At 27.1% G+C, this 25,228-nt stretch overlaps 1 protein-coding gene across 13 annotated transcripts in view; it reads left to right on the top strand.

Moving 5' to 3' along the window:
- Positions 1-25,228, top strand: part of SLO2 (slowpoke 2) — a 158,917-nt gene that overhangs the window by 45,601 nt on the left and 88,088 nt on the right. For 3 of the 13 annotated variants that reach the window (XM_029309214.2, XM_029309210.2, XM_029309208.2), the window contains exon 1: positions 22,686-23,111. The exons of 5 other annotated variants lie outside the window; for them this stretch is intronic. In XM_029309214.2, coding sequence (XP_029165047.1) covers positions 22,831-23,111 — 281 coding nt within the window. In that variant the 5' untranslated portion in view covers positions 22,686-22,830. Of the gene's footprint in view, positions 1-11,264; positions 11,813-22,682; positions 23,112-25,228 lie in introns of those variants that run through there. 5 more of the 13 variants (XM_085481677.1, XM_085481683.1, XM_085481676.1 and 2 more) reach the window with 5 other exon arrangements.

Genomic DNA, 25,228 nt, shown 5'->3' with positions numbered 1-25,228 from the left:
GGTAAAACAGAGTAAAAGAAAAGATCATTCCATTTTTGATAGGCTTTTGTGACGCATTTAACGTTAAAGATACGATGAAAATATGAGACGGAGCTTTGTCGTGTGGCTGCTATACACAAAATACGTCAACGTGTAGAGAAGAAAGAGCTTTTACGAGCACTTCATTTTCAATTTAGCGAGGCGCGAGGACTTTTAGTATCGAAAAGCCGTGAGCAAGAAAACGAGGCATATTGAGATCTAGAATTCTACCTATGTGTTTTTGGAAATTTAAGAATAGAATTACTTGGCTCTTAACATTGTTACGTTCGTTGATCGCTGGCATCTGGCAATTAGTGTAAAAAATAACAGTCATTTAGCCTTATTGAAAGCGATTCAATAAAATTTTGCTGCCAGGCAGATTTGATTAATACTTCGAATTCTTTACATTGAAACAAAATTCTTCACATTCTCCACTGATTTTGAATAATAATTTTAGAAATAAATTTAATTTCAAGATCCTTATCTTATAGTTTCTTATATATATATATATATATATATATATATATATATTTATTTATTTAATTATAATAATTATAAAAATATAATTATTCTTAAAATATATTTTTTTCGATAAGTTGATATTAGAGCAAAATGATATTTTATTTTCAATAATCGAAAGTTGATGATTAAAAACTTTTTTCGAATAGTACAAAAAGTAGAAAGCAAATAGAAAAATGGATTTAGCGAATCGAATGAAAAAATAAAAAAAAATTTAGAGGCTTTACATGATACATGCGAAATCTTTAAAAGCAATATTAGTGTCTTGCGCGCGTCGCGACGTTTTAATGAAATCACGGAATAAGTCACATACTAAAAGAAATAACGCGAAGCAAGCTTTGCAAATTACAAGCAAGCGAATAATGAAGCGGATAAACACGAAAGAAGCAAATTGAAAAACACCGTTGAAAGCTGACGACGAAAGACGTCGGATTAACACAAAGATATAATTAATCCAACTTTACACTCTACGTAGTTGCGTGTTCATTGTCGTTGAATATAGAAGTCGAATGGAAGATGGTATGAAAGAACCGGGATATACTTCAACTTATATTCGACGATGGTATACGTGACGCAATTCGTGATCGTGTCTTCGCAATTTTGACTTTTCATTCGAAGACTCAAACATGAACTCTCGAGCAACACGTTCTTCCATCTCCAGTTATTTTCGCCGTTTCGTACAAATCGCATCGATGCATATATATGTGTGTGTGTAAAGTCGTTTCTTGGAAGTGCACGCGTGTATTATAGGATATATTTTATGCACATCTCCTTTTTGGCATTGGAGAAGTCGGAATGCGGAGTAGATGTCGATATATTGAGGCTTTTCGCGCGCACTTTTTGCGATAATGGAGAAATTCCTTGTGTAAAGCAAATCTGTTTTTCCTCGTAATAAAATATTTTTAGAATATTGGCGCTGGATACTCAGAATCATGCTTTGAAATGTAAAACTGCTTTAACTATTTTAATCACAATTTATTAAATGTGTCATGTTTTTAATCCAGTTTATACCATAATTATATATTTAGAAATAAATTTGTAATGTCAATGCGAAAATGCTTAATTGACATTCAAACGAGTAAAGCAACGTAGACATTTTATCAAATTGCGGATTTGCGTTGATATGTCCTTTGACTAAAAATTCGGCTCACGTTTTGAATTATTAAACAGATGGGAGGTCACATTATTGTGAAGAGGCGTCACGATACATACATAAAGATAACGAATATGAAAGTTAAAAAAGGACTTATTATCAACAAGTTTTTTGATTTCCATAAATTATATTTATAAGTTGATTGCAATATTATCAAGTGTTTGCATTTTATGAATTAATTGACAAGTTTATTTTTTAAATTTGGATAAGATCAAAAACGACGACTGTGTTTGACATAAGCAGAAAAATGCGTATTCAGACGCACATCTGTACAAACAAACTTATGTGATAAATGCGTATATTCTTGAATTTGCACGTTTTATTCCAGGGAAGAGATGAGAAAGAAAGAAAAATTCTAATTTTGTAATGATGATAATAATAACTTACATGAAGTTAAATTTAAATTTTGTTGTTAAAATTTTTCGTTGTATACAGATATTTATTATCTGCTACAGAATAATTTATATCAAATTAAATTATATAAAAAAGTGTCTTATACATATGTCTTTACATATATATATCTTTTTCTTTATTTCTTTTTATTTTCGTTATAATTTTATTAATATTTTATTATTTGAAATTTTTCTTAAAGAATATACAAATAAGAGATTTTTGTATCTATATTTTTATTTAATTTATATTTATTATGAGTATATTTGTTGTAAAACTATCAAAATTAATTATAATATAATTTTTAAATAATAATGTCAATAAAATAACGTAAGTCTACGATAGGACGCGATATATAAAACAAGGAGTGTCTTTTCTTTGTATTTTTTCCATTATGAGCATAATTGTATCATGCAATGCACCTGTGTGCTAAAAGTAATTAAATTAGAAAATATTGCTCTTCCATTAAAGATTAATTGCTTATTGTTACTCCGCGAAAAATAAGTTCTGATAATTTTATTGCGGTGTAATTATGGTATTATATTTATTATGATTAAATAAGATATATATAGGCTCACTTTTTTAGCATAAAAATGACATAATTAAATTTTTAGTCGCTAAAATCGTGAATATGAGACTAGACAACTTTATTTTAACTTTGATATGATATTCTTTGGTGCTATAATGCCTGTTAATAGATCCTCTCTGCTGTTCTGCACATGTGCTTTTTTTGGATTATATTCGCTCGTGTGAAAGACACGTACATGCGCGAACATAGTATACTTGTGTGCATTCGAGAATGTATGTCGCACTCACATGTGTAATTTATAATGTGTGTGACATTAAATTAAAGCCATCAAATAATTATACGCTCTGTTAAATCATTTATGCGTTGCATTCTCAAACAGATTCGATAAGTCATACGAGATCGACAACTCAAATTGTATGAGATTATACGAATAAAATTTATATAAATATTTAAAAATATCGAATCGCATTTGCACATAAATTAAATAAGTCTTTAATTTTTAACATAAAAGAAAATCATAATTATAACATTATAATAAGTATATAATATACTATTATTATAGTAAGTTTTGTGTGTAATTTACTTTTTAGCAAAATATGGATTTAATAAATTGAATTAATTTAATTTTTTTTAAATTATTAAACAAATTAAAAGAAAATTTAAAAAATTATAAAATTTATATTTTCAAAATACACGTAATAAATATATATTATTAATTTTTGTTACGAGAAACAATTTTATCGGAGAATTTGAATTTGAAAGAAATGTTTCTTTGATACATTTTATGTTTTATGTTTGAAGCTCTTTTCATACTTCTTCTTATTTATAGATTTATTATTTTTATTTAGTTTAAAATATTTGACATATTACACTATCTAGACTGACATTTTTGAAGAACTTGGAGCTATCACATTTTTTAAATCTATTAAAGCATGCTTTTATAGAAATATAATTTCATAGATATACGTATAATTTATAAAGAATATAATTAAAATAGTTATGTTAAAATTGACATAAGTTTATATGTTTAATTTTTTTAATACGCTCGTATGAATATTTGTTATTACGACTTAATTATCGTCTAGAGATCATTTTTCTATCTTTATATTTATTAAAATCTGCATTTATTGACATTATTATATCTTAAGCTTTAATTTTAACAATCGATTATCAGTAAAAATACTGCCAAATTTTTATAAAGATATTCTATCTCATATGTTATACATATATGTCTAAATGATTAAATATACACATATGGCTAGAAAGGCAAACGACCAACTTTGATTAAAATAATGTTTGACGTGACAAATCGATATTTGAGTAAAAAAAGATTCGTATGAAAACATTCCATCGACTTGCGCATCGCAAATAAGCGATTTAATCTTGTCATAACGGACAGACAAGAACGAGGCCGACGGAATATCTTTGAGGGCGGATATATTATCAGTAATTGGCACTTCTGCAAAAGGTTATATATTTCTGAACAGTACTTTTATGAATGCTCTTTTTCTCTTTGCATCGATCTCTTTCCTTTTCCTGCTATTTGATTGCAATATTTTTCGATTGATATACGATTAATCTGCGCGACTTATTCATGATTATGTTGAACTATAGCCATTTTTGTAGCAGTAGAATATTCGATATTGCCTGGAAAATCTGGTCGGTCATTAAATTTATCGCAAAGTTGCTTTGAGAGTTCTGTAGCAGGAAATTACATCCAATGAATGAAAATATTTTCTCGAGGGGAGTCATCAAAAACTAACGAGTACGAAAATAGAGAGCAACAGCAGATTGTAATACGAAAAGTTCACAATCGTTTTCGAATATCCGTTGCTACTTTATGTGTAGATTTTATATATTGTATAACTTGTTAAAAAATATTCTAATTTGGAAATATTCTTTGACACTATAAGAAATTTAACATTTTAACTTAGGTATAACAATTTGTAAAAAAGCATTTAATCTTTTAAAAATTTGTCAATTATTATGCCCTTTCTAAAGAAGGCATTTAAGGATATTTCTAGATCTTAAATATAGTTATGTATTGATTCACTTTATTTTTAATCGAATTTATTCTTACTTATTTGACGTGATGTGCAAAAAAAACATATTTAAGAATTTTTATTATTTATCTTAGCAACAATGTAAATGAAAGAATTATGTATATCTTATAAAATTATACCTATATATTTGTGTTTGATGAATATTCGCAGTTACGCACAAAATTTGATTTTCTAGTAAATGCTGTATTTCGAACGCTCTACAATTCACACGTAGATCGCGATTTGCATGTTCCATCAGAACTACGTGAAATTCCCGAAATTCGTAGGGAAAACAAACGCTCGGCGGAATAATCGATTTACTGATATGCGTTTACTGATTTGTTACACGTGATTCATGTCTGCTTTTCAATCTGCGAGATTTGAGGAACGTATCTGACGATTCTCGTGAGTTTCAATAACATTTGCGTGAATATTATAGCTTACATAAAATATATATTGTATTTCGCAAATTTCTACAAATAAATTACAACCAATTTTTTATTTAATAATTTAAACAACAACATCAGAAAAAAGTGAATTATTAGTGAAATAATAAGTATATTAATTGAACACTGATAAACATTTTTTAGTTTCAACTAACTTTGCACATTTCATGCATTTTACTTTCACGTGTATAAAATGTCTATTTTTGTATTTATAAATTATAGAATATATGCTATTGATCTTTTCAGTTTTAAAATGTCACTAGATACATTATTGTACTACATACTAGTCTTACGTGAAATGCTATATTATTTAGAATCAATCGATCACAAATGTCAAAATCTGAAAATTTATACTTATATTTTTCTTTTTACATCAATTTGATACAATCTGTTGTTTTGCCTAAAATCCAGTCATATTTATCAACATGTCGATCTTAATGTAGACAAATCCTCTTTTTGCTTTTTTTTACATAATTTTTATTCTACAATTTATATTTAGTCTATACAATAATTTTAATTCTATTATACATATTGAAATAGAATTTTCATAATTATTATTTCGACAAATTAAATACTATATATGTTATATATTTTCTATTCCTAATTTTCGTACAGAAGAGAAATCTTGGCTTTAACAATGTTTTAATTAGACATAAATTAAACATGATTTGCATGGAAATTACATGCAGATATAGTAGCTTCGTCATTAATATGTCGATCTATTCATCGAATCACGCTTGTTGATGCTCCCTTACGCAATTAGCTCTGAAAAAAAGCTTTTTTTTCAGAAGCACGTCAAATCTGATTTATTAAGGATCCATCAATTTTATCTGTCCGTATGTAAAAGTATGTAAATTAGCGGATTGACCGATCCGCTGTAATCAACTTCAAATGACAATTCATGAGTTGTGTTCAAGCAGCGCCATTACATAACCACAATAATTGAATCCTCCCTCAATTCTAGCTTTGTACCGAGATTGTAACGGATTTCGAGTTCGAGGTTCCATTATTGCCAAATTAATGTACATACATCCGGGCGATTTGAATATTAATTCGCTACCTGCATTTCCGACGAGATTACGATAAAAGAAATGTTCTTTGTTGACACGTTTGCGTATAATGCAAATTACAATTGAAGCAATTCTATTCGAAATATAACAGCAGTATATCAAGTGAACAATATATTAAATTTTATTTTTTCTAATGAAATATAATGTAGAGACTTACACGTCTTTAACGTTATACATTATTGTCGTAATGTTCATCATTATCTCACAATAATTAGTATAAAAGGTTTTGATTATTTCATTTTTTTGTAAGATATTATAAAAGTATGAAAGGTTTGATTTAAGTTAGATAATTTAATATACTAATAATAATTTTAAAAGTTAAATTAAATTTATTTTATAAATTTATTTTTTTCTCTAAATTATATGAATTTATTTTTCTCCCTATTAATATGTTTATTACAATACAGTTTTTAAGTAATATAACATTTACATTTATATTTCAATTTAAAAGCAGATCTTAAGAGCTTATAAATATAAAACAGCTATACTTTACTTATAGTATTAAGAATCTTTTAATTTTAATAATATAACGTAATCGATTCAAGAAGAGAGAGAAATTGAGTGCAGCATAATTTAATTTTATTAACAACCGCAAATGTTTAACAAACATTTTAATGATCGATATATAGGATAAATATTAAAATTATATTAAAAAAGATATTATCGAGCCATCGTTATCAAACGACAAAGAAACATCTAAGAAGTTGCTCTTTTTCCTATATTTAAACTGTTACGTATTATTGCTTTTTAAACTTGTTATAAGCATCATTTCTGCTTCCGTTTCTGGAGCGTTCGAGAGATCAATCGAATGCAGCATCTCATTTCGATCGTTCTTGAAATTTATTGGAGAGGTGGAATTAAATAAACTCACTCTCTCCTGTAACGTAAACAGATCTGAGCGAGAAAATGAAATCCGTTTCTGCTATATCGATTCGTCTAAGGTTTCCCAAGCGACGTCACTCGATCTGTGAATTCAATCGTGAGATCGTTTTCTACGTTCTTAGTATTCTTTATATTTTTATTGCAGACAAGTTTCTTTATATTTTAATTATCGATAAAATTCTGCGTTAGATTCAATCTGGCGTGAAAAAACTGCAAAAAAATTATTTTCTTACGATATTGGATCATTTCATTGCCACGTTTTGCTTCGTCATTTTCAAGAGTTATGATATATAAATATATTATATGTATATGTATATGTATATTGTAATATAATGAAAACAATATAGCGCCCTTTGCCAACATAATCTTTCATAATTAATATCTTTCTCCGTGTACAGTAAAAAGCAATTTTATTTATTGGAGGGAAAAATTTAATATAAAATACAAATATATAAAACGCGAAAATGTTGCAAACGAATAAATCGATATCTTCGTGCAATATCGCTTAATTAAAGGTTGTAGTCGTTGTTATTTTTGCTAACAGCAACTACTCAGACTTTAATTTGATACCACAAGCATTCAAGTACTGTACGTCGTTGCAGGGATGTTTTCTCTATGACAGGAGCAGGATTGAATGAAAAGCTTCTCAATTAATCGGATATTTCCTGGCTCCTGCGATCTCGTTCAATATTAAGTTAGTAGACAGTTATTAGGCGACGTAATCAAGTAGGTAATGATGCTACTGAAAAATCGTATCATTGTCGTGTTTAACTTTTATTAGATAGCCACGCGAATCTGATTCCTGCAAATAATCAAAGAACATTTACAGACTCTTGATAGAATTTCCACTTTAAACTGTTAAAATTTTGTTAACACAGTTGGCTCATGTTTATTATATATCAGGATATCACAAGAGGTAGAAGCTCAGGTATTATCTCTTCCCATCAGATATATTAAAATTAAATAAACAAAGGATGAAATCAGATAATTCATCATGTTTTTACAAACAAATGTTTATCTTTTATTATATATTTCGTAGTATTTTATAAAAGAAAAACTATAAGTTTAAACCGTTTTTGCGATAAGGTTAATTAGAAAATTAAATTAATATGCGCGCGACATACATTTTTATTTTAACATATTAAGTCAAATGTGGAAAGTTAAGCAGAACATTTTTAAGCTAATTTCGCACAGTTAATTTTGCGCTAACTTTTTTATTATACGTAAAACTACTGTTAACTTTCTTTTTTCTAGTAATAAATTTAAGGGATTAATACGCTTCCGATCCTTTTTGGGTTCTGACCCCATTATTGGATTCGCAAACCTTGTTCAGGACACATGTCTTATTGTAGTGATATATATATGTTTCGCCGCAAAATTCTGCTCTTTCATTTCCTTCATGTTCTCAAATCAATTCTCCCTCTCCGTTGTAATCTGATCAATTCGAAGTGGCTCGCAATAAATTAAATCCTCTCGGAGATATGACAAAACACAAATCGCCATAGCTATAATAATTTTCATTTTTGATTCCTGTAGTATTTCGCGGTTAATGTTCGTGGTTCTTGATTGTTTCAATGACCATTTTATTTCAAAAAGCAAAAACAGAGAAAGTTATACGACATTGCAATTATGTTTTTCTTTGACGCATTCTGTATCTGACGAAAAAAATTCTATATATTTTTATATACTAGAAATTATATAATTTTTTTATTGCGCTTTATCTATGTGTTTTTTTCTTTTGCAGTAGGTAATAAGACTATAATTTAAGATTATATCATTAATATATTAAATGCTTAATACATATCTTTTTTTACATAAAATGTTTGAATTATTAATTTTTATATTTTTTATTTCCATTGCTTTACATTGTTATTATATATTAAATATTATATTATATTTGGAAATTTTTATTTTCATAAAGATCTTGAAATGTTATGCATTTTATGTAATAAACGTATAAATTGAATGAAAGCGCATCGATATTGCAAGGAAGATTTGTTGAGTCAGATAGAACGTATTGGTTATACCAATAAAACGGAATGTTTTCGTAAAATATATTTCGTTTCAGTAATTTGTATCAAATTATTTTCTTAAACGTTTGAATATCAATTTTGCCAGTCTAACAATTATTAATTCTGCAAGATGCGATTTTATAATATACGCGATATTTGATATTTCAAAGATCGCTTGAATAGGAAACTAATGATAAGAAAATCTGTAATTAATTATATAGCTTTTTTTATCGAGATTGCTCGACTCAATTAAAGCGATAACTTTCTTTGAGGATGAATTAAGCTCTTTAATGCGTGAAAAACTTTGCAGTCTCTTACTATTTTCTGCAACTGTTGCGATAACAATGCGAAAGGCCAGTCGAGTTTGCTACTTTGGTCACGGTATACAATATATGAAGGTTTAGTAGAGGAGTATGCAAATAGAATTCTACGTCTTTAAACTTAAATAATAATCTTTAAATAGAATTAAGAGAGTGTGTAAAACATCCAACATATAAAAAATTTCGAATTTATTATTATTGTTTTTAAAAATTTATTTCGAAAAATATTTTATATGAAATATTATATATAACATATAATGCGATTAAATAACATCGACGCAATACATTGAAACAAATGAATTTTTTTATTTTAAATTATCAAAAATCATAACGGTTATATTTATAGATTGCAATTTTGAACGCTTAATCGCTATATTGAACTAGTTTATAAAGCTTTTCTTAAAGAATGATTTTTTAATTATCAGAAGTCTCGATCAAAATGTGTCAGTCGACTATAATTTCCTCCAACGAATTAGTTCTTTGGCAATCTCTTTCCGTCTTGAAATGAGTTTCTGTAACAGAACGCGCACAGAATTCTGCAATACGTTTATATTTTCCCGAATATTGCATGTCATTCTATGTGAGCACAATTTGTCGTGTTAAATCGTTATTTAATTGTTCTCGAGCGAAATTTAACAACGTAACTAAACAATGTGAAGTATTCCCAGAGTTGTTCTTTGTCCATCGATTGTAATTTTCAAACAGAATACGAAATAATAGAAAATTCCATGGGATTAAATTTGCTTTAAATTATTCACGTGGAGAAGATTTTACAATTATTAACGCTTATTTTTAAAAAATTTATTTACGCCTTAATTGTTTCCTAATAAAATATTACGGTATTAGAGGTTTAATTATTTAGAAACCGCTGATACTTTAATCTACGATTTATAAGCTATAAACATTTTCCGAACTTTTCGAGCTCCTCGATTTCATGAATAGTAATAAAGTGTATGGAACACTTGATTGATTTTCTCATGATGCATATGCAGTTTTTATTAAATTAGGTACATTATGATTACATGCCAGCCTCTTCAGAAGCTCAACTCACTCTATATTATTTTAACTGCATTTGAACTATCTACCCTTTGACGGAGATAGGCACTTGTATCTGTGCTAAGTGCATCGCGTAGAAACTGCATTGGCAACCACGCTGATATATTTGAAATATCTATTACATCAATTGGAAAAAATGATTAGTATAAATGCAATTTTTAATTAAGAACGCATTATTTTTTGCGCCACTTTATCGATTTGAGAGAGAAAGAGATTAAATATATTACATTTTATCGTTTATTTTAGTTGATTGCTTCAGTAAATATTATCATCTTTCTCTCTCGTCTCTTATTACAAAATATAAGTCCGATTAAATTGCATGTTTTTAATGGGCTACTGTCATTTTGAGACGATTAAATAAAACGAACATTCGCGTGGTGTTTAAACAGATGCATTCTGTTTATTTATCAAATATTGTTAATTCTAAATTAAAATAGCAGAGCTTTCCAACATAATAAATATACTGTTTGAATATATGTATATACTTGCTAGCTTTAAGTATATTTTATACAAATAAACATTTTTCAAAAACTTTTTAAATTATTACATATAATATTTAATTAAAATTATTAAAATTGGAAAAAATTATAGTAATAAATATTTATTATAATTAAATATAATTTAAAATTATTATATAAGTCAGCTAATTCTGATACAAAATAACATGTATTTTAACATAGACAAATAGTATAGTGCGATTTATATTTAAAAAATTTTTATTTACATAGTATTTAACAAGAAAGAAATAAATTATTTATTTCAAACACATAGTTCAATAGTTACAAGAATAGTTATAAGATTGACATTTTTATTTTGCTGAACAGCATTTGAAATAATGTTATTATTCTTCATTGCAGTTATCTTTTGCTCACAAACAGAGTTACTGTTTTAAATCGTTTCTGTAATCAACAAAAGATAACGCGTACGTTTGGGATACGAGAAAGTCGAATTATTTATAACATCAATCGTCGTGAATACAACAAACGGACCAAAAGGAAAAGATGATATTTCTTTGACGGAAAACCATTCGACAATGTGGAAATCAACTTGAACAATCTTTAGGGCACATATTGTCGTGACTTTATCTAATTATTGTTGGGGCCATTCTCCGAAAACTAGTCAATTACCTGGACGAAAACTAGGGAACAAGAAAAATCGCAAAACCGAGATATTTTATAAATATTTACAATCAAAAATCCGAATTTGCACATTTTCGATCGCGTTTTGATTTAACAACCCGATTGAGAATAGCGTCGTGTAAATCGTCGCTATTAATACATCGGCACGTGACACCGAGGTGACTTCTTCGAGGGAAGCGCCTGAGCTCCGTTAGAGCAATCTCAAGTGCTAACAATAAGTGTGAAACGATCGGCAGGTACTGTGCACAGTTTACAGTGTGTATTGCACGAAATGTTTTAAATGTGTAAGTGCTGATGTTCCACATTGACGTAGCATGCGATCGAGTATAATTAATCGTTAATTAATCAGATGATGACATGACGATTGATCATCGAATCTATTGTCGCTGTGTGTTTGCAATGCATGCTATGTGTAATCCTTTTTTTACAACTAAATTGATCGTAAACCGATTTTACTTAAAATAGAACATAAAAATATGTCAACTATTTATCTTTTAAATTTGTAGAACTGATAAATACATTCTAATATTTTTAATTAAATATTTCAAGTAGAGTTTTAATTTCTACACATATGTATATGTGCATCTATGTATAAATCATTATTTTACATTATTTTATATTACGTTATTCATAATGCGCAGTAAAAGAAATAATTTACATAAATATTTTAATTTGTACGTTCTTAACAAATAGATAATTGATATTTTAAAATATACGAAATTAATTTATTTTCAGTAATTCATCATTAATTTATTTAAGTATTCAAATTAATTTAATTTATATAGGCAGGTCTAGAAATTGGTTACAGATACATGTGTGTAAAAAATCTCTCCGTTTTTGTTATATAAAAAAACAATGTCTATAATGTATTTAGAATTTTATTTTCCTGGAATTTTTTAGTTTTCTGGAATTTTAATTTAATTTAATGTTTTAATTATAGAGATGTTTTGAGGTAAAGTTTAAAATATTAAATTAAAATAATTAAAATACTTAATGTAAAGGTAAAAGTACTAAATAGTGATAAATAATAGTTTCCTATGAATTTTTTCTAAAGAAAAAGTCGGTTAAATATTTCTTGAGTTTATAAGAAACGTAAAATAGAACTCTGTGTATTTGAAAAAATACATAGTAAATATAAATTAATAATTAATTATTGTGAGAAATTATTATTGAATTGAGCAATTTAAAAAAGTGTTTGAAAAATGTTTACTTATACATTATTCTTGTTGTTCATTATACAGTGTTCTCGTGTGCAGTATTTTTCTAAATGTCATTTTTGCGAGTAAAATGCTGAAATCTTTCTCTGGTGCTATCGTGATTATTTTATATTGTGCATTAATGAAAAATATACACACTAGAAGAGATATTGTGTTTTGGAGGTTTGCCATATTCTACCATATTTCCGTGTACGTTCAATTCAAGATAAGCTTAGAATCCTCGCCGTAAACATTCTTTTCAACTATGTCATAATAGTTTCTCTGGTGAGCATGCTTTAGATATATCATTTTACTTCATGGTTATGGATATTTCTCGATTAGATAAGGAAGCAGATCAATTCTTTTAGTTATATTTTAGAAATATTTTCTAGAAATATTTTAATAGGATATAATGCAAAATTTGTAGCATTATTTAATCATTATTGAGATTTATTACAATGTAGAATGTTGCTGGAAGACTATAACAAAATTAAATATGTGACTTAAAACTAAATGTATATGTTATATATATACAATTACACATTTTTGTCTATGCTTTATTTTATATCTCTTGAAGAAAATTTTTCTATATTTTTTACTGTATACAGCAATTGAGATATTTACATAAAATTACGTAATATTACAATAAATTTGTTACGTAATAAATTAAGATATAATTCTATAAAAAAATATATCGAACGAAGAGATATAAAACATGTGTATTTAAATTTTTACATATAAATATTATCGATGAAATAGCATATATGTAGAATCACATACATCAGATTGGCACGCGCGTTGCGGCTACTGCTGCAGTGACTAGTATTAACAACGTGCGCTCTCCTGCATTGCGGCACAAGAAGAATGTGGACGAAACTTGTCTGTGAACAATTACGGCTCTTTCTCTTTTAATCTATGGTCGCTATATAAAGAATATTTTAATTCTTGACAGTTTTTTAATTATTGCATTTCTCGTAACTATACGAATATTAAAAGACAAACTAGCAAGCCAACGTTCATTTGCTTTTAGAATTTACGATTACTACACATTTACCGCATTGCGCACATTGCGGATATAAAGGGCTCTCATGACGAATTTTTAAATTTAAATTACGTAATCAGACTGCACAATTATACACGTGAATTTTAGGTACAAAGTCATCCCAATTTTATATTCGATATATATATATATTCTATAAATACAATATGTTATAGCTAGATCATTAGTATAACAAATTTCTATTTTCTATTTGACATTGAGTATTTTGTTGAATCTAAATTGAAAAATATATATAATTACTAGAATTTATTAATTCTCAATTTAAAATAAATTATTTGTTAAAGTCTATATTTTTTATATGCCGAAGTAATATATAAAAATATTTTATGTTGTGCACACTTGCGCACTTAAGATTAATTTATTAAAACATTTAAATCTTAAATATAAAATAATTTATTTTGGCACTATATATTATATTCTTGCTAAAAACTCATATGATATTATATAAATCATATTGGCATACATAATATAAAATATATGAAATATATTTAGTTTTTATTTTGATTTGCTTAAAAATAAAATTGAGTAATAGATGCAAGAAAAGAAGAGAAATAAATATACTTCTTCTGAGAAAGATTCTTTCTCTGAAGATTTCTCAGAATCATACCCGCGAGTAAAATAATAAGCAGAGGAATAATTAGAACGTTCTTTAAATTGTTGTAATTATGTATCAGATTTTTTCTCTCGTGGCATGTGTTTCTTGCACGTGGCTTCGTTTTATATTACATCATATTCAGCATATCTGATTCGTTTTACGCGTATTATTATACAGGAATAATAATCATGAATAATTCTGAATAATCATGATATAGTATACATTTATGGCAGATAAAATTCTCGAGTTCAATTCTCGGAGATCTAACTATTGGAAAGTTCGGTGGAGATGATGTTCGCTTATCAATATACCTTAAGAGCCTTCCATTATCACGATGCTCTCGATGCATGTACGCAAAACAGGAAAGCACTCGAACACGTAAATGCTGCAGCATCCGACCTCTCTCTCTCTCTCTCTCTCCCTGTCATATATAACACATCTCTCACGACTGAAGCCGCGGGGCTGTAAAGCATTGACTCAGAATCGTGTAACCGATGTAATTAGATGAAAGGCCAGAGTTCGCGCTATCTGTGACGACAAAAACGATAATTAGATCGAAATGTCATTTTCGGATACGAGAAAGCGACAGAAAACATGGAATAAAAATGTGAAATAATCTGTTTTTCTTTGTTAATTTCTGCTGACTAAATATTGCGTAAGCCGACAACTGCTTTGTATATTAAAAGGATCAGAATTTTGCTGACACTTAAATATGCAGCTGCGCGTTAATTTAGTGTAACAGTCAAGTTTTTTGCAACTTTATTTTTTCTACGCACAATCCAACTGACATTAAATAGAACATTGCACAGTTTATGTTGCATTTTTATATTATTATATCGTAAATATGAAATATGATATTAAAGAAACAAATAATTTTTTAATTATAAAAATTTGCATCAAAATTATGTTTAATTAAAAAATATTATAAAAGCTATTAATAATTGATACTAATATTATATAATTGAAATTATAAAATTGAACATTGTTATTTATTGATATATATGCATATACACAAACATATATATATTTTAAACTTATGAAAGTATACCACGTGAGTGCAGTATAAGGTTTGAAAAGATTGCTCTGAAAAGAAGTTTTCTATTGAAATCATGACAAAAAGAACACATCAATCTACTCAAATAGCTTTCGCGGAATGCACTTTGTGTATTGCATTTTCGTCTTTGCAATGGCACTTGGGATGCAGGGTGGTATGTCTATTTACACAATTTTAGTTTTTTTTCTTTTCTTTGGTAGAATATTCTACGATATATATACACATTTATTACAAAGACAAATTTATTGTTTTAAGTTTATTTTCTTTTTTATAAAAATTACCTTTTTATTTTCTACTAATTAGTATGGTCAGTCGTATGGAAGAATATTTTTTCCATAAATTTTTAAAAAATTTTAAGAAAATTATTTTCTTTTATTAAATAAATTTAATAAATTTTTATATTATATAAATTTTATATTAATAAGATAAAAGAAATAATTAATTAAGAATTATTTAATTATTTAATGTTTTATTTTTACTATTTTATATTTTATTTGTGCATTATTATTAAAAAATTCAAGATAACATTATATTTCTAGAAATTAGTTTTTTATATTGTAATATTTGAATATTTTGTTATTTGAATATTTTAAATATACATACATATGTACTTATAATTTTGATATAGATTAATATTGAATTATGAAAGAGAAAACAAATTAAGATAAATCTACCTTTACTGTTAAAAGAGACGATTATTAATTTTAAGTTTGATGATATTAATTTAATTTCTACTACAACATTAATTATTAATTATTATTATTATTTATTATATATAAGATAAAATTACAGATAATAGATATCAACATTAACTTATTTAACGACAACTGTCACAATATTTTAAATTATATAGTATATTAGATGTTATACAATAATAAAGACTTATTTTTCTGATCCACTTTTTATTTAATACTAAAATTTAATTTATTTTTATATTAATTTTTCGTTTTATTCATTATTTATTTAATATCATTCTTTTATTTATTATTTATTTTTATTGCAATTTTTTTTATATCAATAATAATACATATTGTATTAAAATTATATTAACAGTTCTGTTAATTTTACGTAATTTTTTTAGATCACGAAAAAGAGATTTAATCGTCTCTTTCTTTTTCTTCTTGTCTATGGAATTAAACACATTTTGAATCAAAATGAATTAAACAAGTTTCGTGCTGAGAGTTGTTGAAAACAGATGAGTTAATTTTAGAGGATGTATTTACGGTCGACGATACCAGCAATTTTCGACTATTTACCTCACTTTGAAGATTTATCGCTCATATTGAATGGAGGTTGCGTGGGTTACATATTGAAAGAACATATGTATGAATGAAAGAGAGAAAGAGAGCAAAAAGCAGGAAAGAGCAAAATTAAACAATGTTAACATTTTCCAGTTTATCATTTGTATTATAATTTCTGTGTCGATGGTTTGTTTCTTAAAAAAATTAATGTATACAACAAACTATTTAAATTAATATGTCATCCGTAAATTTATGTTATTTTTACTTATTTTAATTATATTTAATTATTTTTAATAATAATCTCAATAATTCTTCTATTATAAACTCAAAAGTTTGAAACAATGTAATAATCGTTTTAAGGAAATTTAAAAAATGACACAGTTTACGAAGTGCAACTTGAAATTCTCCGAGCTATTTATAAAAGTATTGTAGATTAGTGGTGTCAGAGAGGTCTCTTGACACTCATCATACTGTATCTTGGCCAGTGTGTTCTCCAGAGACCATCCTGCTTGTATCCAATAAATTCTGGAATAGACCTAGCTAAACGAACATTATCCATGTTTCCTGACACAGTTTCTATTGTAAAATTTATGACGAGACAACATTCGTCATTATTTTATTCAGTAAATTAATGATATGTGACATTAGCATACAATTGATTGTATAATATAAAACGTCAAAAGTAATATAAATTTAAGCTCGAAAAATAGAGGTAAATACAATAAGAAAGACTCAAAGAATTTTATAACTCAATAATTAACTTGAATTAATTATTTTTATGAAGTACACATTCTCACGAATGTTTTTGAAAAAGATTATTTGCATAGAAATAATTATTATTTGTACTAATAAATTAATTGCGAATTGGTAAGATAGATGATAATTACATCTTTCATTATTATGCATTATTCTCCAACACAAGGGAATGACCGATATCCGAAGGCAATTTAGTTTAATTAGAATTGCTTAATACTGAAGATAATTGCGCGTTGATTACTAACGATCTATGGCGCCTTTGACGCCGAGTTTACTACTGTCTTCCTGTCGCGCCTTAAAAGAGGTGAATCTTTAAGATGCATATTCATTCTCTCTCTTTTTCACATTTCTCTTCCTTTTCTTTCTCTTTTTCTTTTATGTCTCTTCCCTCGACTTCATATCACTTTGTTCGGACAAATAATTTTCAGCGTAAGGAGGAAATACTTTTTCTCACACATTACTATATACTTTTAATATAATTATTATTTTATCAAATAAAGTTGTGTGTATATATATACACACACATATATATATATATATATATTTTTTATTTGATAAAAATAATATAATAGTTATTTTTATTATTAAATAAATATATATTTTTATATGATATTTTCCTACTTACTATTAATTTTTGCAATTTAGTCACATGCTATTATGTTTTTTAATATACAAAATTTAATAATTAATATATAAATTGCGACTATTAAGTTAATATTTTATTTTGTATGCAAATTGTTGAAATTGTTTCTAACATTTTTATTAATTTTACGTAATAATTCTATATAAATTAAAATGTGCATATACAAAATGCTATGAAAAATTAAACATTTCTTGATTTTCTGAATTATTTACTATCAGTTTATTAATAAAAAGATACGATATTAGCAATTCAGACTATCTTCTTTTATTGATGCACAATTAAATAAACAAATAACAAAATAGAAATTAATTAATTTTTGAGATTTGTATTTAATCAAAATTCTCTTTAAAAAATATAAAAATTTAAATATAAGTGATTTGAAAATATAAAAATGTTAGCGAGTTTTATTTTGTTTATGAAATTTTACTTTTTTTTTTATTTTAAGTAAAGTTTGTCTCAATTAATTTAATTCTATAAATATTAAAAAATGCGAGATAGAATCATATCGAATAAAAATTTTAAAAAGTCGACAAATTGGTCAAAAGATTCGTAATTAAAGGGGATGCGTGACAAATCTGGGACATTCTGTAGCGAAGAGTGAAAGAGATTTTTAATCAAGAACTCGTAGTGTGACAGACAGTTCTATTTATTTCACTTTACTTTACTTTTACTATCCCTCGAATGAAAGACAGAAACTAGTTATATTTATACGCAATCATTCAATTTTTTTTTGTGAAACTTCCAATTTAATCTGATTCATTTTGATTGTTCATTCCTGTTATTGCATTTAGCTACTCGACTATTTGTACGACGAACATTATTTATTTATTCAATGTGGCTGTTTAAATATTTATGTCTTAAGTGAAATATATCTCTTCTGATCGGCCCCGAAGTGTAGCATTTTCTGTTTACGTCAAGTTGCTTCTTCGTGTGGAGTACTGGGTAATATCTCAGTTCAACACAGCGTGAAACATTTCGTGCGGGAAAAAGCGTGGATAAATATATAAAATTGAGAAAATGAGGGCGCGGAGAAGTGATTGAGCCGCTACTTTTAAGTGTAAATAAATCTGCAGCCATCAGCATCTTAAGCGTCGTACATTCTAAGATGCTTCCGAGAATGAGGTCACATAGTGTACATACCACAAGTATGACTGAACGATGATTGGTGCAGATAGAAATGACTTAATCCAATCTAGAATTTGCGCTTCGCTGCTTATTGAAGTTGTGCATATAGATGGACGATAAGTTGAAATCTTATTAGTTCCTTAGTGGTCTCCTGAATCTTCGACCCTTATCCATTTAAGTTCTAGTGTCGACAAATTCGTGCAATCTGTCGGAAAAGCGAGTAGCGTTATTTAAATATCCGGATGACATCGGATATAACAGATCAAAACAATCGCTTTAATTGCCGTGATATTAATATAAAGAATTTTTGTGTCTAGATAAACGAGAAATATTGATCAGGCTTCAAGGTATCAGCTGACAGTTGACCTAAATTGCAACCTGTTTTTGATGATGGTCAAGAGGACACTTTTGTGATCGACGCGTTTCATTTATCGATTTTGGTTGACAATATATTTCAATTTATTTTAAAGGAAACGCTAAACAATTACGAAATATATTTATTTCAATATTCTGCTGCACATTGATTAAGCATATTGTTTAGATAAAGAAATTTAAATTATTTAAAGTTTCTTTTATCTGTTTTAAGATTAACAAATATATATTTTTCATGTGATAAGATTGCCCTTTTTTTATATATCTTTTTTTTATGGAGGTTAGTTCAATATACGTTTATATTTTATGATATTATGAAGTGGAAAAAGTTGTCATTTTTCTCCAACTTAAATTTCTTTTCATATAGATAGGTCGTATAGGTCTCAATTTATTTATCGTGATAGCTTGATTTATGATTGCAATTTTAAATTTACTCGGTTCCGGCTTAAAATGGTATGGGCCGCATTTATAAAAGGTCTGAAAGACCAGCGCTCGTAAAACTGTTGTTTGCTGTGGAAACGAAGAACGAGGTTTTATGCAACTTCCTCACTCTCGTGTGGGTCAAAATGAAGGTAGCTGCAGACATGAATTTACGATACTACACTAGGCCGGTAGGGTTACACCTCTTGCTACCCTCTTACTTTGCAGCATGATGAACGCAGCCTCGAACACCATCTTCTACTTTCGTGAAGCTACTCTGTTACGCAAGTTTTACGATGACTGCGATTGAAGAACCTTCAGAAAAGATATATCACATTTTTTAGACACATATTTCGATGTTGAAATATTATATCCGAGGCATTAGACTAATATAAAAATAATAAAAATTTTTAACTTTAACTTAAATTTAATATTGCATATTGGATATATATAAAAATATACGATTTTTTACTTATGTGCATAAGATGTTAAAGCTTATCCCTAATTGTATTCTATATTTCGAGTTCGAAATAAATACGAAAGAAAAGCAGAAGAATCGACAATCTTTTAATGTTGTTTAGAATCTCAATAATGGTTCATGTAAAATTCCTTTCACATAAAAATAACTCGTAATTGAATTTACTCATCGTGATTGAAGCATAGCTCTGTGATCTTCAAACTAGTGTACTAACAACCTGAGGACAGGCAGTTAAGCTTCCCTTGAGAGCTCATTAGTTAAATTTCTTTTTGCTTTGTCGAAATAAGCTCAAGATCGAACTTCTAATGGGATCTTTCAAGAGGCTTATTATTACTTGTATGTGTTATATTTTCTGTAAAAACTGAGTTATATTTACTTTGAAATTTATTTCTCTTGAAAATTGCTGTTTAAATCAAGATTTGTATTCTGTTTCTTCCTTTCTTTGTATTAATATTTGTATTAAAAAATTTTTGCGTTATATGCAAAAGTAAATTTTTTCAAATATTTGTAATTATTAATGAATTGAGATTGCGAGCTGCAATATAAAATATTGTACAAAGCGCTATTTCGACAGAATAAAATCATATATGATATATGATATATAATATTACTGTTTTTTAGATTTTAATATCATTTTTTCGGTTTATATGTAATATAGATAATATTTAATTTTACATTTTTGACATAGTTATAATTATCTGTTATATTTTTCCATCATATTCATACATCAATTATTTAATACTAAAATAGTTTATTTTAATAATTGATATTGTTTACCGATTGTCTAGGTATTCACGTATAGTTTAAAAATATATACTTGGGTATAATTTCAAACGTGATATACTTACTTGTACATATGCGCATGGAAACATGTCTTTTGCATGATGTCATACAGTTAAATGACTGTGAATCGATTAACCATGTTATAAACATTTATGTATTTTTATGTATTGATTATTATTCATTTAGAACGCATGAAATGGTTTAGATTTAAAAAAACTTGTGCTAACCATTTTTACATTATTGAATTTGTCTGTGAATAATATCAATTAATAATTCATGTGTTGGTATAAATCTTTTGTACATTTATGTGTAATTTTTTATTATTCATTTCTCTTTATTTTCCGCTTACATAAAACTTGGTAATACGTAATATGTAATCAATGCGAAATACGATAATATTATGAAAACACAATAACAGCGTAATCAGGAATATTAAAAAAAATTCTTTTACAAATGTTGTATTTATTTATATAATTATTAAATATAGGCTTTCATACAAATATATATTCAAAATTTAGTAAACTATTTAGCAAATTAAAAAATATTTTTCGATTTATAAAAAAAATATTTAATTAATAATTGATGTGCAATTAATATCGAATAGGATTATAATTTGTTTATATGTGGTGTACATAAATAGTCTTATTCATGCTTGAAAGGAATATAGAATAGTGTTGCAATTGATCATTATTGTACATGCATTACATGTGTGTGTCTGTATTTATAAATATATAATCTTTGTAATTTTATGAATGTGTAACTCTTAATTTTTATCGAGTATTTTAAACAAAAAGTAAGAGTCACGCGCGACGCTTTTATTAAATGTAAAAAGAGTTTTTATAGATTTTATAATACGTATTCTTTCAGATAAGTTATTTTTAATTCTTCCATGTCCACAAATGCAAATTTATTAAACTTACATTTAAAGTTTAGACATTAGCAACTCCTTAGCCATTCGCATAAACTTTGCTGAACTGAACATAGAACCGTAGAACTGAAGGAATAAGGATAAATATCAATCTTCAGCGGCCACGTTGGCTATTGTGATTTTGATATTACAAGCAAGGAAATTCAGCTAGACGAATCTTGAAATTTACGTTTATGTGAATGACTTTTCATCAACTCAAGCACTTCAGTTTACTAAAGCGGAATTATGAAATGCGTTAGACGTTTCTGTCTTATCAGTCCAGAAAGTGGATGTAACATAAAAATATATGACGGTTTTCTAAGTTATAAATCATTGTGTTGGAGAGATTGCTACATATCTTATTTAATATCTTGATTCTATCTCTTACGTAATATCTTGAATTATAAATTGAAAAATGCCTGATATAAAAACGGAATTCTGTTTTATTGAATAAATTATACAAATAATGTAATCAATCCTCTTCTCAATCATAATTTAATATGAGATTATAGAGGATCGATTATTATTCGTTTGACCTAAAAAGAATTAATTACCATTCGCGGCGTTGCTCTTGTCTTTCGTTTAAAATACTTTGCAAAAAAATCGAATAAACGAGCAGTCGTGATGATCGCGAATACTCGCGTGATGAGCGCAGACATGTCGATGTACTTCTTCCGGCTTCACAACCTGCGCCGTCAGGCGGAGGAAGTACGCAAGAAGCGGCAGAAACGTGGCAGAGGCAGCCAGGGAGGTCAACTTGGGACCAATCACACGGACCAGTCCCAACCGACAGCTGGATCCATGCAATGCTGCAACCGGGTCCATCGAGGACCAAGCAAGCTTTTTGAACGAGCACCTCTGCAACCTAGCGACTCGCTTGACGAAATCGCCTTCCAGATACCGAGGTAAACTTTCTCACTTGCACGCTTCTACCTAGAAACGTCCTTCGTTCCTCATGACCTCTTTCTTGCCATCGGCTTCAGACAATGGTAATTTGAGATTTTTGTAATAGAGAATCGAGAGAGTTTTTCTCACGCAAATCTCAATTCTTTAATATATCAACTCTCAAAAATATATATACATGTAATCTTTATATATGCAATTATATTATTTTTTTTTATAAATATATTATAATTAAGCTATAAAATATATTTATTCGTTATTGGATAATGAAAAAGTGTGTGATACGTATAATTTCAATATGAATATTTAATTTAATTTAGTCTCCAGAATATTTATTTCTTGTACAACGTAACTCTAATCTGCGTCCTGAATTCGTCCATCCTGATTTGTTTGCGGTTTATTCGTTTTACAGTTATTGCTTTTGCGGTTTTTATCTTTGTTTTTTGACTTTTCTACATTATACCGATATCATTTTTATCGGCGTTTTTAAAGAACAGAACTGAATATTAAATGAGCCATTTGGAAAATTTGGAAAGATTTCTATGAATAAAATCTAATAATTTTTTGAACTATATATATTTCTTAAATTTTTTTAGCATTGTATATATATATATATATATATATATTTCTTTTAACTATAAATTGAAATAAATATTTGAAAATATCTCAAATATGAATTTCTTAGCAAAAACTAAACCATAAACCATAAATGCTCTCTAATTTAATACAATTTGTCACTATTTAATGATGCAGTTGTAAAATCCATATCGATTAAGATTAGGATTAAGAGTTTATCGGCACTTTGACTCTTCCCATCGTTTTGCATTTTAAAAATTAATCTGATTAGGCGTTTTAAAATTTTAAAATGTCAATTTGTGTAAATTTATCTATTCTTATAATCCAAATTTAATTCTTCTATGCTGATATCTGTAAAATAGAAGTTATAAGTCATCGTTAAGACAGCAGTCTGCTCCATTTTCTGGGAAAGGATCAAAGGTCAAGTGTTCGGGCTGCTTGAAAAGGAATGCAAAAGCTTATAGAGATATGATGAAGCTCAGATAATTGTAGGCATCATTAAGTTACTAATACGAGTACGCATTATTATTTTTGTACAATTCTTTACTGAAATGAGTGGAAAAAATGTGATGTACAATGAAAGAGCGATAACGAACGTATTATATGTATGTATGGGATGTTTTTTCACCCTTTATTTCTTTTATATACGAGTTATTTAGCTAATTTGGAGACAACTTCCTTTCAACAGAAAACATAGAGGAAAGTGGAATTATTATCTATAACAATGTCTTTAACATTATATATTTTTGTGCTTGTGTATATATATATTATTCTGAAAGTTTTAGTATTTTTAATTTTTAGTTAATAACTAAAAATAATATATGCATATAATAATCATATTTTTTCTATAAATATGCATTACGATACGATTAATATTAACGTAAAATTATCAAATAATAGATTGTCTTTAATATCTTGTGATTAGTCAATGTTTGCAAATTGAAAGACAATTAAAAAGACTTTTTTTTAAATATCATACAATTTATTAATGCAATGCAATAATTATAATATTAAGATAATAACTTAAATACACTGGAATATATTTTTTATCGGGACTTTTATCCAATATCTATATACGTATATATTACAATCAATTAAAATAACTAAAATAACTAAAAATAATATATGCATATAATAATCATATTTTTTCTATAAATATGCATTACGATACGATTAATATTAATGTAAAATTATCAAATAATAGATTGTCTTTAATATCTTGTGATTAGTCAATGTTTGCAAATTAAAAGACAATTAAAAAGATTTATTTTTAAATATCATACAATTTATTAATGCAATGCAATAATTATAATATTAAGATAATAATTTAAATACACTGGAATATATTTTTTTATCGGGACTTTTATCCAATATCTATATACGTATATATTACAATCAATTTTTTTTTTTATACTCCTGCACAATTTACTATCTTTTTATTTGATGATTTCCGTTGAGACGCGTAAATGGAAAATTATTTGCAGTGCTAATTAAAGTCACGACAAATAGACTTTGCGGATCGTGAAGCTATTAGTTCTGTCCA

Source organism: Nylanderia fulva, unplaced genomic scaffold (assembly GCF_048542155.1).
Source record: "Nylanderia fulva isolate GAGA-0341 unplaced genomic scaffold, ASM4854215v1 Scaffold19, whole genome shotgun sequence".
NCBI lineage: Eukaryota > Metazoa > Arthropoda > Insecta > Hymenoptera > Formicidae > Nylanderia > Nylanderia fulva.
This window is presented reverse-complemented; position numbering and strand designations above follow the sequence as displayed.